Source organism: Equus przewalskii, chromosome 9, assembly GCF_037783145.1.
Source record: "Equus przewalskii isolate Varuska chromosome 9, EquPr2, whole genome shotgun sequence".
Lineage (NCBI taxonomy): Eukaryota > Metazoa > Chordata > Mammalia > Perissodactyla > Equidae > Equus > Equus przewalskii.
Genome location: NC_091839.1, coordinates 56,728,636 through 56,742,421, shown reverse-complemented (window position 1 = coordinate 56,742,421; position 13,786 = coordinate 56,728,636). Strand labels below are relative to the sequence as shown.

General features: G+C 48.9%; 1 protein-coding gene across 2 annotated transcripts in view; it reads left to right on the top strand.

Annotated features, from left to right (window-relative positions):
• BEND3 (BEN domain containing 3) overlaps nucleotides 1–6,316 on the top strand; it is a 34,111-nt gene extending 27,795 nt beyond the window's left edge. For both annotated transcript variants that reach the window (XM_070559178.1, XM_008520755.2), the window contains one exon: nucleotides 492–6,316. In XM_070559178.1, coding sequence (XP_070415279.1) covers nucleotides 492–2,738 — 2,247 coding nt within the window. In that variant the 3' untranslated portion in view covers nucleotides 2,739–6,316. The remainder of the gene's footprint in view (nucleotides 1–491) is intronic.
• The last annotated feature ends 7,470 nt before the right edge of the window (nucleotides 6,317–13,786 follow it).

The window sequence follows — 13,786 nt, the reverse complement described above, 5'->3', positions numbered from 1 at the left end:
GCACTGGTGTCCTGCAGGAATTCGAAGCCTTTTGGGTCCAGCCTGAGCCTCTCTCAGGAAGTGGGAGAGTGAGCAGATGTGGCGCTAGGATGCAAGTGTGTATTAATGGTGCATTCCTGGCTGGGCACAGGGATTCTAGGGTGAGGGAAGCAGTTTCCCACATGCTCCTGAGATGGACCTTGGCCCCTGTGCATGACAGAGATCCATGTCTAGTGTAGTGAATCAGAACACCCACCTAGGGCCGGCCCCAGGGCCAAGTGGTTAAGTTCGCCGCGCTCTGCTCCGGCAGCCCGGGGTTTCGCCTGTTTGGATCCTGGAGGCGGACATGCCACCGCTCATCAGGCCATGGAGAAGCAGCGTTCCACATGCCACAACCAGAAGGACCCACAGCTAAAATATACAACTGTGTACCGGGGGGCTTTGGGGAGAAAAAGGAAAAATAAAATCTTTAAAAAAAAGAACACCCGCCTAACACACTTTGTGTTTTCCAGGCGCTCCTGGCAGGCATGCGGAACCGGGAGAACAGCTCGCCCTGCCAGGGCAATGGGGAGCAGGCCGGCAGGGGCAAGAACTCGGGCTCCGTGTGGCCAGGTGAGGAGGAGCCCTGCAACGACGTGACCACCCCCTCCTACAAGAAGCCTCTGTATGGCATCTCACACAAGATCATGGAGAAGAAGAACCCTCCCATGGGGGATGCACTCAACACCTATGAGCTCTTCGAGAAGGCCAACGCGGGCAACAGCCCCTCACCGCTGCGGCTCCTGAACGAGCCACAGAAGCGGGACTGCGGCAGTGCCACAGCGGCCACCGACGGGGACCCCAACATCTACTTTCTGATCCAGAAGATGTTCTACATGCTCAACACACTCTCCTCCAACATGTCGCAGCTGCACAGCAAGGTGGACCTGCTCTCCCTGGAGGTGAGCCGCATCAAGAAGCAGGTGAGCCCCACGGAGATGGTGGCCAAGTTCCAGCCGCCCCCCGAGTACCAGCTCACGGCGGCCGAGCTCAAGCAGATCGTGGACCAGAGCCTGTCGGGCGGGGACCTGGCCTGCCGCCTGCTGGTGCAGCTTTTCCCCGAGCTCTTCAGCGACGTGGACTTCTCCCGCGGCTGCAGTGCCTGCGGCTTCGCTGCCAAGCGGAAGCTGGAGTCGCTGCACCTGCAGCTCATCCGCAATTACGTGGAGGTCTACTACCCGTCGGTGAAGGACACGGCCGTGTGGCAGGCCGAGTGCCTGCCGCAGCTCAACGACTTCTTCAGCCGCTTCTGGGCCCAGCGGGAAATGGAGGACAGCCAGCCGGGCGGCCAGGTCGCCAGCTTCTTTGAGCCGGAGCAGGTGGATGCCGGCCACTTCCTGGACAACAAGGACCAGGAGGAGGCCCTGTCTCTGGACCGGAGCAGCACCATCGCCTCGGATCACGTGGTGGACACGCAGGACCTCACGGAGTTGCTGGATGAGGCCTCGTCGCCTGGCGAGTTCGCCGTCTTCCTTCTCCACCGGCTCTTCCCCGAGCTCTTCGACCACCGGAAGCTGGGCGAGCAGTACAGCTGCTACGGGGATGGCGGCAAGCAGGAGCTGGACCCGCAGAGGCTGCAGATCATCCGCAACTACACGGAGATCTACTTCCCCGACATGCAGGAAGAGGAGGCCTGGCTGCAGCAGTGCGCCCAGCGCATCAACGACGAGCTCGAGGGCCTGGGGCTGGACGCGGGCAGTGAGGGTGAGCCACCGCGGGACGACTGCTACGACTCCTCCAGCCTGCCCGACGACATCTCCGTGGTCAAAGTGGAGGACAGCTTCGAGGGCGAGCGGCCCGGCCGGCGGTCCAAGAAGATCTGGCTGGTGCCCATCGACTTCGAGAAGCTGGAGATCCCGCAGCCTGACTTCGAGGTGCCAGGCGCCGACTGCCTACTCAGCAAGGAGCAGCTGCGCAGCATCTACGAGAGCAGCCTGTCCATCGGCAACTTCGCCTCGCGCCTGCTGGTGCACCTCTTCCCCGAGCTCTTCACCCACGAGAACCTGCGCAAGCAGTACAACTGCAGCGGCTCCCTGGGCAAGAAGCAACTGGACCCGTCCCGCATCAAGCTCATCCGCCACTACGTGCAGCTGCTCTACCCCCGGGCCAAAAACGACCGTGTCTGGACCCTGGAGTTTGTGGGCAAACTGGACGAGCGCTGCCGGCGCAGGGACACGGAGCAGAGGCGCTCCTACCAGCAGCAGCGCAAGGTCCACGTGCCCGGCCCCGAGTGCAGGGACCTGGCGAGCTATGCAATCAACCCCGAGAGGTTCCGAGAGGAATTTGAGGGCCCCCCGCTGCCTCCCGAGAGAAGCAGCAAGGACTTCTGCAAGATCCCCCTGGACGAGCTGGTGGTCCCCTCGCCCGACTTCCCGGTGCCTTCGCTTTACCTGCTGTCAGACAAGGAGGTGCGCGAGATCGTGCAGCAGAGCCTCTCCGTGGGCAACTTCGCCGCCCGGCTGCTTGTGCGGCTCTTCCCGGAACTCTTCACCGCCGAGAACCTCCGGCTGCAGTACAACCACTCCGGGGCCTGCAACAAGAAGCAGCTGGACCCCACGCGCCTGAGGCTCATCCGCCATTATGTGGAAGCCGTCTACCCCGTGGAGAAGATGGAGGAGGTGTGGCACTACGAATGTATCCCCAGCATCGACGAGCGGTGCCGCCGCCCCAACAGGAAGAAATGCGACATCCTGAAGAAAGCCAAGAAAGTGGAGAAGTGATGGGCAACCTGCGGACCGAGCGTTTCTTTTGGAGCACGCGTATGGTACCCATAGACCCGCACCTTATGTCATTGGGGAGTGGCTTACTGCATTTGCACACGTACACACCCACCCAACCACAAGAAAGAAGCCTTGCGTTTTTGGTCTCTTGTACTTAGGACTTCTGTCCTGTGTTCCCTGGTGGTGCAGAGTGTGGGGAGAGCCGAGCTGTGAGAACAGAGAGGCTTCAGAGTGGGGCACGCTCTCCCTGGCTGTGTCCTCCCTGACCCTCGCAATTTGAAATGCAAACCCAGCAACTCTCTTGTTCCTCTTCCCACATTTTACATCTTCCATTTTTATCAATTTTTTTTAATTAAAAAGAAACCCTTTTTAAAAAAATCATTGGGCTCTTTGGGGGCCATTTTACTTAGAGAAAAAATCTTTTAAATATTTGAGATGAAGTACTGTAAGATGACTTCAGTTGCTAGGATTTTTTTTTTAAAGATGGTTTCAGATTTATGAAATTTTTAGAAGTGCCATGTTCATGCATGATGGCTAATAAGAGCTTCAGGTGGTAGAGAGACCGATTTTACCAATCTTGTCTTTTACATCTGATTTTAGAAAAGTCAAGATGCCCCTTGGATGGCAGTAGAGGGGATGGAATAGTGATGTCCTTTCTGACCATGGTCGCATTCTCCCTTCCACTGTGGTGCCAAGGAGGGGGTGTGTGTGCGGCCTGGTCTGTTCGTCATTGCTGCGTCGGTAGAATGTTGTGCGCACTCTCTGTAGATGAGAACACTGGATGATGATGATGATGATGATGATAATGATGATGATATGAATGTAGATAGACGTGGAAACACGTTCACAGTGTCTTCATCTGAGCTGTGTCCTTCCACTGCCCCCTTCCCTTGCCACACCAGAATGCTGGTTGGAGCAGCAGACACGTTTCCTTGGAAAACAGTGTGTGGCTATTTGGCTTGTTTGATTTAAGGATGGGCCCCTTTGGGCTTACCAAGAACTGTTTACTTCCCGTGTGTGTATTTGTACAAAACCCAGGTTCTGGGAGCTGTATGGTGACTTCACCACACCTCAGTGTTAGCTCTTCCAGTCAGGACACATCCTTGTTCCTCAGGGCAGGCCTAGGCCTCAGGCCCTCTTGGGGACACCTGGTATTGGAAGGGCACAGGTCATTTCATATGGGGTCCCCATATGCCTTCCCAGGGTCCACGCAGAGTTTTCCCCTCAGACCCCCTAGAAGGTCCTGCTGTCCTACATCTGGCTGGCCCCTTGGCCTCAGGTTGAGACATCTTGTCTCTCCCCGCTGGTTGGGAAGTTCGCACTGCTCCAGGCCAGCGGCGTGCTCTCCGGGAGTTCCAAACAGGGACTTCCCCAATAGGTAAAGTCCTTAAAAAGAATACTTTTACCTGCCTGATTCTGGGGGCCAAATGCCTAAGAGGGAAAGGAAACAGTCCAACCCAAACTGAATACCTACCAGACACCTAGAACATGGACTGGCCCACGCACGGCAGTCAGGGAGCCCTGGGAACGCTACAGTTAGTGACCTAATGGCTTCATCGTTTGCTACCTTAAAATGCAGGAATAGAAACAATCTGTGAATTTTCTTTATACAGCTGATGAGGACTTCAGTGCCAGGGCTGTGTGACATCATTTTGCCTGCACCTAGTGGGCATTTTTTTTTTAATGGCAGGATTTTGAGCAATGTAAAGTTGCTGGTCTGACTTTAGTAAGTTTGCTTTTAAATGTCATTTACAGATTATTTCTCTTAAAACTGAAGACCTAAATTATTGAAATTTAGAAATGCACAGAGACTTAATGATGCGCTCTCATCCACTTACATGTGCACACACATTTCTTACTAAAACACTGAAGTGAGAGGAAGGGGACCTACATGAATAACACCTGCAACCTCTGTGCCTGGAAAGAAGGGACTGGAGCAGCCAGGAGACTCACTTTTCCCCCTCACTTGGGCCTTTCTCTATGCCTTAGTCTCTCCAACACACAGATGCACGCACGCACACACACATGCACACACACGCCCTACCCAAAGATGGCGGTGGTACTCGCCTGCTGGCCCTGCTGCTTGGCGGATGCCCTGGAATTTGTTCTGGTCTCCAGGATGTAGCCAAGAGGATTCCAAGCCATGTGAAAATTGCCCTGCTTTCTAGAGGGTGGAATGTGACCCTGCAATGTCAGAAGCACAATCATGTATTAATAATAAAAATATTCTGTCTACCCACATTGCAGAAATCAACAAGTTCTAGGTTCTGGAAATGAAATATGTCTCTTTATAACCTAGAGCATGTTCAAGTTTTAGAAACCACACTTTGGTGGTTTCCTTCATACCTTTCCTGGGTAGGGCTTCTTCCCCCCAAATCTTAGAACCCCTTTCATGAAGAGAGGTGGACACACTTTGAGAGCTGTTTCCTGTCCCTCCAGACTGTCTCACCAGGAAACGCCTGCAGGTCCTGTGTCTGTCTGTATGGTGTCCTCATTTCTCCAGCAATCCCGGTGGGCTCCAGGGGCGATTTTTTACATGAAGCAATAGAAGTACAAAATACTTATTTTTTTCAAAATTTAATGTTTTCCATGAAATCTGTTGGCAAACCCTTTCCCTGTCCCCATCTAAATTTTTGGTTTTCACTTGTTTGTTTTTTGGATTTGTCTTGTTTCACCTTTTATCCAGAAGACTGAAGAATTAGCACAGACACGTTCTAATGTCAAGTAAAATAGCAAGTCACAATAGGTGGTAGTGTCCCTCGTTTTCTCTGTTAGTAAGTTTTAAAGAATGTATGAAGATAGTCATGAATGTACTAGATGTTCTAATCCTGCTTCAGTTCACTTTGGCTGTGTCTACATGACAACAAACGTCTGACAGGGAATAAAGTCATGTCTAGTGTCATGGATGTTAGTGTGTCCCTCCCCTTCAGTGTTGGCCCCAAAACTTCCTTTCTCTTTTTAAGTTTGGGAGGAGGGGGTACCACATCAGCAGCAATCATCAACCAACCAATGGGATCTACATAGTGGTAAGTGGATTAGCTGTTTAAATGGTAGGAGTTGCTGGCCTGTCCACACCACGGCATGGCCCTTGGGTTCCTGTAGAGATGGCCTCCGTTTCCACCTTTTCCCTGAATCTTTGCTTCCTGCCTGGTTGAGAGGGGTGTCTCAGACCCCTGACTGGAGGTCACTGAGCTCTCACCCTGCCTGGCCATGTGGATAGACGATATGAAGTAGTGGTGGTGCCGAGGGGCTGTTCCTGCCATTCGAAATACTTGCCTCAAGTAGATCCAGCCTTAATGATTTTCTGACATCCTAGTGATAGCAGACCCTGCACAAAGTGGATATCAGAGTTAATACTGTGAGGAGACAAAATAATAAAGATAGTTTTACCAAAGATGATGAAATATTGCATAATGTCTGCATTTTACCATTGATTTGAGTGCATCCTTAGAAAACTGAATGTAACAAAAACCCAGGACATTTTTTGGAAATTGTATGCTCTGTAGCAACTTTGTGTGAATTTTTATACAAGCACTGTTTTATGAGTTATATAAAATGTTATAAAAATAGAAAAAACACAGTCTCGTAACATCTTATTTTCTTAGGGCAGAGGTCTCTCGGAACATGTCTCGGTCTACTTGTCTTTCCATGCAGCCTCCTCAGCCCCTCCCAGGGGGCGACACGCATGCTCAAGGGCATGTCGGCCTCTCAGGCTTCCACACGCTGGGTGTCGGGTACAGTTCACAGGATTTCGGTTTGTCACAGCTGACTGAGAAGTCGCCAAATGAATCCTAGCCCGTTTCTACACAAACCGCTTCCTGGCCACACAGTGGGAGGCGCGGTTGACTTTTTCTTACCTTTCCTGGTCAGGTGCCAGACCCGCCTGCCTGCTGCCAAGCTGGCAGGGCTTCATTTCACTCTTTCTTTTCACTTTGGATTAAATAGGATTAGTCCCTCAAAGCGAACATATTATTAACTGATAACAGGAGGATGCATGTTTTTCTCACCTCTTCTTTTTGGCTAACTATAAATCATTAAGTGATATTTTATAGTAAAAATAATGTCAGAGAAACATTCATTTTGGGGCCGCGGGGTCACAGGATATAAAGGAAGTTGTGGCTTGTGACTGGAACGCTTTTCCTACGTTGAGCGTTTGCTCAGTTGTGCGTGACACTTCTGTGCTGTGAGCCGCATTGGCAGGATAGGGTTGGTCAGCAGCTGGAGCCCCGAACGCTAAGCCCACAAGTGAGTTTAAGCAAGACTTGGAGGAAGGCTCAATTCTTTAAGCCCCTTCTGGCTGTAGATATCTTTGTTTTCTACCAAAAATAAAACTCACAGAGAATTTCACTATATGTGAGCTTACTTATAAATCCAGTTCTCGGAGATAAGAACTACACAGCAATTTAATTATGATCATTGGAATAGGGAGATGCAGTGGAGTCTTTAAGGAGCTTCCAGACAGGTCTAAAATCCCCTGGCCAGTGGTGGGAAAGGAATGAATGTTCACCGCCTGCTCTCTGTACTGGCACCTGACATCTGTTGAGTATACACCATGTGCCAGGCACGCTGCTAAGAACTGTACCTGGGTCATCTCCTGTATCCTGCCACAGGCCCTCTGAGGTAAGTTCCATAATCATGCCTGTTGAGAGCAGAAGGCTAAGGCCCTGAGTGGTCTACGCTTTCTCAGTTCCCGTAACAATTCAGTGTCTTGGGCACTGTTGTGATCTCTGTTTTGTGGTGAGGAAGCAGAGAGAAGTAGGTATATTGCCCAAGTTCACACAACTGGCAGTTGCTGTGGCAGGATTTGAACCCGGGTCTGTCTCTTTCCACCATGCTACACCATCTCAGGAGCTAAACGCCCCCTGGGCCACAATACACAAAGATTCAGATCCAAAAACGATTGCAAGTTGGTGGTGTCCTGTCACCCACATCATCTAAGCCCCATTCGTCTGATCTTAGATATGAGTGTTCTGGTTTTAGAATTGCCCTGGGAGAAATAATTGTGGCGATTGTAGACAGACATGTTGTGGTGATAGTAAGCTTTTTGAGACTGAAAGTGACTTCCCTGGACCAGATTCCCTAGGAGCAGAGCCCGTGCTGGGATTCCTGTACGTGCTCTCATGAGAAGGGGCAGGACGAAAGCTGGAGGGGGCCAGGGAAGGCCATAAGCAGGAGTGTGGTCTCCACCACAGTCTAGCTTCATTCTCATTCTCATCCACTGGGAAGCACTAGAATATGAATTATTTGGCACAATTAGTCCCAGTTGAGGCAAAGGGACCGGTTGGTCATTGTCTGAGGTCTTTCCCAGGGAAGCAGGTAGCGTGGCTGGCAAGGTGGCTCCCTTTGGCCAAGGACAGTGCTCCAGAAGGGCCACTGTGGGTGGTTGGTTGGCCCTCAACAGTAGGGGATGGGTGCACTAGTAAAGGGGGTGTGGGCTGAACTTCATTAGCGTCCACGAGGGGCGGAACCACCAGAGGATGGCTGGGCCCTGTCCCCCAGAGGTTCTGACTCAGGTCTTGGTGGGGCCTGTAAATCTGCATTTCTAACGAGTTCCCAGGTGCTCCTGGTCCGGGGTCTGCACTCTGAGAACCACTGCACTACAGTAACTTCGCAAGATATGCTGTGTGTATCACAGAAACTGAAGGCTTAGCACTTTCCTGATTATTAGAAATAGATCTGATCTGAAATAAGTGGTTTCCTGTTTTCAAATAAGACTGACTGCTTCTTAACTGATGGTAAACTAAATCTTAGCTTTTAGGTCAGTGGGAAGAGGCAGGTTTACAAATGCTTCAGCATCAGGGCTTAGGGGCACTGACCAAATGTGATGGTTTTTGCCAGAGCATTTCTGCAGGAAGGAGTAAGAATTCATTTGTTCTTCTAAATAGAGTTTGTAGTCTAGAGGGTGAACTGTGTCCTTGACAGAGTTTGAGAGTATGTAATGCCACAACTGTGTATTCAATACAACAGCTGTGTATTCAGAAGTGACGGTGGGTCCCTACATTACAGAGACTTCTGTTTTTCATAAGAGCTCCCATGTTCTGAGCTCTAATGGGTCAGGATGTGCTGGGGACCTGACATACATTCTTTCATTTAATCCTCACAGAAACCCCGTGGGGTGGAGATTTTTATCCCCCATTTTACAGATGGAGACGCTTCCAGAGGTTAAGTAATGGCCGAGGTCACATAGAACTGGGGGCATCTAATGATGGCCAGGCTGACTGCGAAGTTCATGCTCTTGATGCATAGCTGTGCGGGAAAAAATTCTCCATCTCTCTGCCTAATGGTCCCCCGCCATTTAACTTGGGGTTTTGCTGACTATCCAGTTTCTGAGGTTCTGGATCTGCCCCAGTGAGAGGGTGTTTGACTCAGGAAACCTTTCAGTGCCACAGGAAACAGCACAAGGACTGCAGTAAGAATCATCTCTGTCTCAAAAGAAAGTTCATTCATTCAGCAAAAATATTTGTACCGCCTGCTATCTCCTCGGCACTGTTCCATGATTCTAAGTTCCAGCCTCATTAATCGGTAGTGAAGAAGCCTGTTTGCGCTTGGAGAGAAGGTTCTGATAGTAAACAGCACAAAACCTGACATCTCTTGCCTGAAACTGAATTTCAGAATGCACGTGGATATAGGCAGCCTGAGATGCGTGGCTCCCTGCTCAGTGCAGGCAGCTGAGGGCATCGCAGAGGAGCTGGGCTGGACTCCTGCCTGAGGCACACCTGCAGGACTGTAGTTTCCTGACTCTGGTTTCTTGCAGACAGACGACTGCTAAGTATGCTCGAATGCTGCCGCAGAACTCAACAGCCCTGGTCTTTCTGCTATTCAGTTCCTGCTATTTCTTTCTTTTTTTTTTTTTAAGATTTTATTTTTCCTTTTTCTCCCCAAAGCCCCCCGGTACATAGCTGTATATTCTTTGTTGTGGGTCCTTCTAGTTGTGGCATGTGGGACGCTGCCTCAGCATGGTTTGATGAGCAGTGCCATGTCCGCACCCAGGATTCGAACCAACGAAACACTGGGCTGCCTGCAGCGGAGCGCGCGAATTTAACCACTCAGCCACGGGGCCAGCCCCTAGTTCCTGCTATTTCTGACACAAGGTATTAAACTTTTTTCACCTCCTTGGACTTGACAAGCCGAAATCTCAGGCCAGGCACAGTTCTAGGCGTGAAGGGACATATCCTTCAGCATATGGAAGGCCCTGTGTGATGGGCGCCTTCTCTTCAGCTTAATCCTGATTGTTGCTGGAATCCAGAGTTGGCTGCTATCATGTTAGCCTCTCCTTTGAGTTCTCTGTCTCCATCAGGAGTTAAGAGATTTGCCCTACAATCCCTGAAGAAAATTCCTTACATTCTGTGGGGAAGTATGTGACAGAACCCCTCTGGGCGGGGCTCCAGAATGGGTAGTACCAGTCCAGACCGCAAAACAGAAATCACCCATTTTAGACCATGCTGCTCTACCCTGACTGCAGTCTTTGGGGCTTCACTCGTCTGCCTTGGGAAGGTCTCTCCAGCTTTAACAATAAAGTCCCAGGATAGAAGGCCCATAGGGTGCAGGTGACAGCTCCGCAAAGGAATCAAGTGCACGGTGAGTGATCCATGTCCTCAGGACCGTGTAAAATTGTAGACTTTCACCATCCTGCTTTTGATACACCTCGTCTGTTAGCCAGTAACGATGAACAAAAACCTTACAACAGAGCCAGCAACCATGTCTGAGAACAGGGCAGTGGCTGTCTCGGAAAGCTGCATCGGAGTTCAAAGCCCTCGGAGAAATTCCAAGCAAGATTGGAGGGTAGCAGCTACCAAGAGGCAGCAGCAGCAGGCTGCGGGGGCAGGCATGTGTAGGAAAGGAAAGCTTAGGAAAGGTGCGTGGAAAGTAATTCTCTTTCCGCTTCTACTGGACTGGCAAAAATGAGAAAGCTGGACCACGCCAGGGGGCAGGCGAGGGTATGGGCCTACAGGCACGTCTGTGTGTTGCTGGTGAGAGGGCAGCCTGGGGCAGCAGTTCTGGCCAGTAAGCAAGCACTATGGTACTTGCAAGGGGATTGGGTGGAGTCTGGGAGAACATCCCTGGGCAGGGGGTGGACAAAATGGGGTGGGTGCACCTCAGTATTCACTACACAGCAGTGAGAAGCAATGGGTTAGATGTACCTAGAGTGCCATGGACGGATCTTAAAAAACCATTCTGAGGGAAAAAAGTGAGATACAAAATGAAATATTTAGTAATGCCATTTATGAAATTTAACATATATGTGCACAGAACAGCAAAACATATTTTACAAGAATGTGGACAAGCAAAAAGATACACATTAAACACATGAGAATGGTTGGATAAAGTAAGGGAGGAGGCCATGTGAGAATACATGAGGACAAGAGAAGAGAAAACATAACTCGAAAGAAAGCCTTGGAGGGTGGATACCGGTGCTAGGGCGTTTCCTAATGGGAAAACTTGTGGGTGTGCATCCCCGTTCCACCCAATGGGGTACTGGTAAATGTTTAACAACTGGCTCTCCAAGGGAGAAATAAATCCTGATTCGTGGTCTTTGCTGATCTCCACCGTGGAAATACTCCTACCGTGGCTGATTTCAAGCTAACTGAATGACTCACTGAAAGCAGTTTGAGAAATGCATGCCTCCTGCTCTCCTGACGCTGCTCGATGGAGCTAATTTCCTTCACTACTCCCTTGAGAATGTAAGTTGACTGAGGATTCTGACAGCAACTTTCTGAAAGCCAAACATACATGACCAAGATACAGCAGAACTTTAATGGGGTGTCATCTTACTTGCCTGATATACATTGCATGGCCTTTAAGAAGGGTCATGGAACATAGACTACCCCCAACTGAAATCTTTCCTTGTAGTTTCTTGAAAAATGGTAGTTATGTCTCTGTCTCCCCAATCATTATTGACAAATAAACCATAACTTAAGAATTATCCCCAAAATGTCTATTTTTATCCCCCAAATGCTAAAAAGATAATGAAACTATGGCCTAAGCATCTCTCTAATTTTCCAGGAAAGACAGTTAGTGCTATTTGGCAGAGAAATGCAATTAGCATCTTTCCTGGAGATGAGCTATTTCTTTGAAAGGATTAACCATTACTGGTAAAAGGGCTAGATAGGCCTCTACCAAAACAGTCATAACTTTAAATTGTTCTTCCTTAAAAACAAACATACACTAGAAGCAGTTCCAGACTTTCCTGAGAAAGCAAGAACTATTAAAAAAAACAATTCTTCCCTGTTGTCATCCCATCAGAGCAGGGTGTCTCACCCTCATCACTACTGACATTTTGGGTCAGATAATTCTTTGTTGTGGGGACTACCCCGTACACTGGACAATGTTTAGCAGAATCACTGTTCTCTACTCACTCAATGCCCACACCACCCCCTTCAGCTGTGACAACCAATAATATCTCCAGACTGCCAACAATGGGTGGCAAAAATCACCCCCCGTTAAGAACCCCTGCATTAGAGGGGCCGGCCCCGTGGCCAAGTGGTTAAGTTTGCGCACTCTGCTTCAGCGGCCCAGGGTTTCACCAGTTCGAATCCTGGGTGCGGACATGGCACTACTCATCAGGCCATGCTGAGGCGATGTCCCACATGCCACAACCAGAAGGACCCACAACTAGAAATATACAACTATGTACTGCGGGGCTTTGGGAGAAAAAGGAAAAATAAAATCTTAAAAAAAAAAATGCATTAGAAACATCCAAATCTTTTCTTTAATCTTTTCATCATGTTGGTCACATTTTCACTGAGGTGGCCTTGCCAGGATGGCATTATAAAGCAGCTGCCATTTGGGTCAAGTAATGAGCAAATTGCAAGAGTTCCATAAATCTTTATGCATGGCTTTTGTTTGTTCATAAATATTTTCCAAGTCCCTTGCACTGTAGACAATGAGATCGATCAGTTTTTGCCACATGCTATGACCAAACCAACATTCTCCATCATCAGATCTTTTTCTTAGTTTTTTAAAAACAGAAGTCTGGAATGGGTCAAACCCTGCCAAGCAGCTACGTTGAGGTTCTAACTACCAACAGAGCTTCCAAAAAGCCTTTTAAATGGCCCTGCCTCTTTCTAGCTACTGTCAACTCACCTTACCTCATACAAGTCCTTTTACCTTTCTTCCTCCTTCAAGACAGGGGACACAAGGTAAGGCAATTAGTATCCTGATCCCCATTTGACCAACGAGGAGGTGAAAGAGAGGTTAAGGTCAAATTATGACCAAGGTAACCCAACTTGCAACTGGCAAGATTGAACCAGAAGACCCCTGACTCATCACTAGATCACGCTGCCTCCCTTCACCACCTGAGCCCTCTCAGGCTTTCCATCATTTTCCAAAGAGAAGTCAAGAGACGAGAGGGAGGGAGAGAGGGAGAGTGAGAAAGGGACAGAGAGGTGAAGGAAATGACAAAAAGCAGGGACATCAATATAATTTCCTAAATTATGATTAATGACTAACATGTTGAAATTAAATGGACTGTTTTCACTGATGACTCAGTAAAGCCCAATTAACAAGCGGTAAAATAGAAAAATCCCTCTGTTACATTGCACAGTGTGTATTATTTCTTCCTGAGAGTTTAAGTTTTCAAATAAAAATCAATTTTCCTAATCTCCTGAAATCTGGGCTGGTAAGGCTTCCAGACTCATGGGCCCCCACATCCCACTGCTGTGGGTTACGGCTCCCGGGGGTCTACAAACCAATTGACCTGTGCAGATGCCCTTCTCTTAGACGATCTATATTATGTGTGTGTGTGCCCTCTATTTTTTTTAGGTTTTGCCTCTTTTATAACACAGTCTTCAAAATTAGAGTCGGTCTCTTGTTCTTCATTCTCTTCATTGATAAAATCTGTGTATTTCCTACTTTCACCTGAAAATTAAACCCTGAGATTATTACCCTAAACCAGGAGGGTCATCAAATTTTCTTCTATAAAGTATCAGATGGTAAATATTTTAGATTTTGTGGGCCATATAAGGTCTCGGTCATTGTTTTGTTTTTTTTTTAAAAAAACTCTTAAAAATATAAAAACCATTCTTAGCTTGAGGGCCTTGCAAAAACCC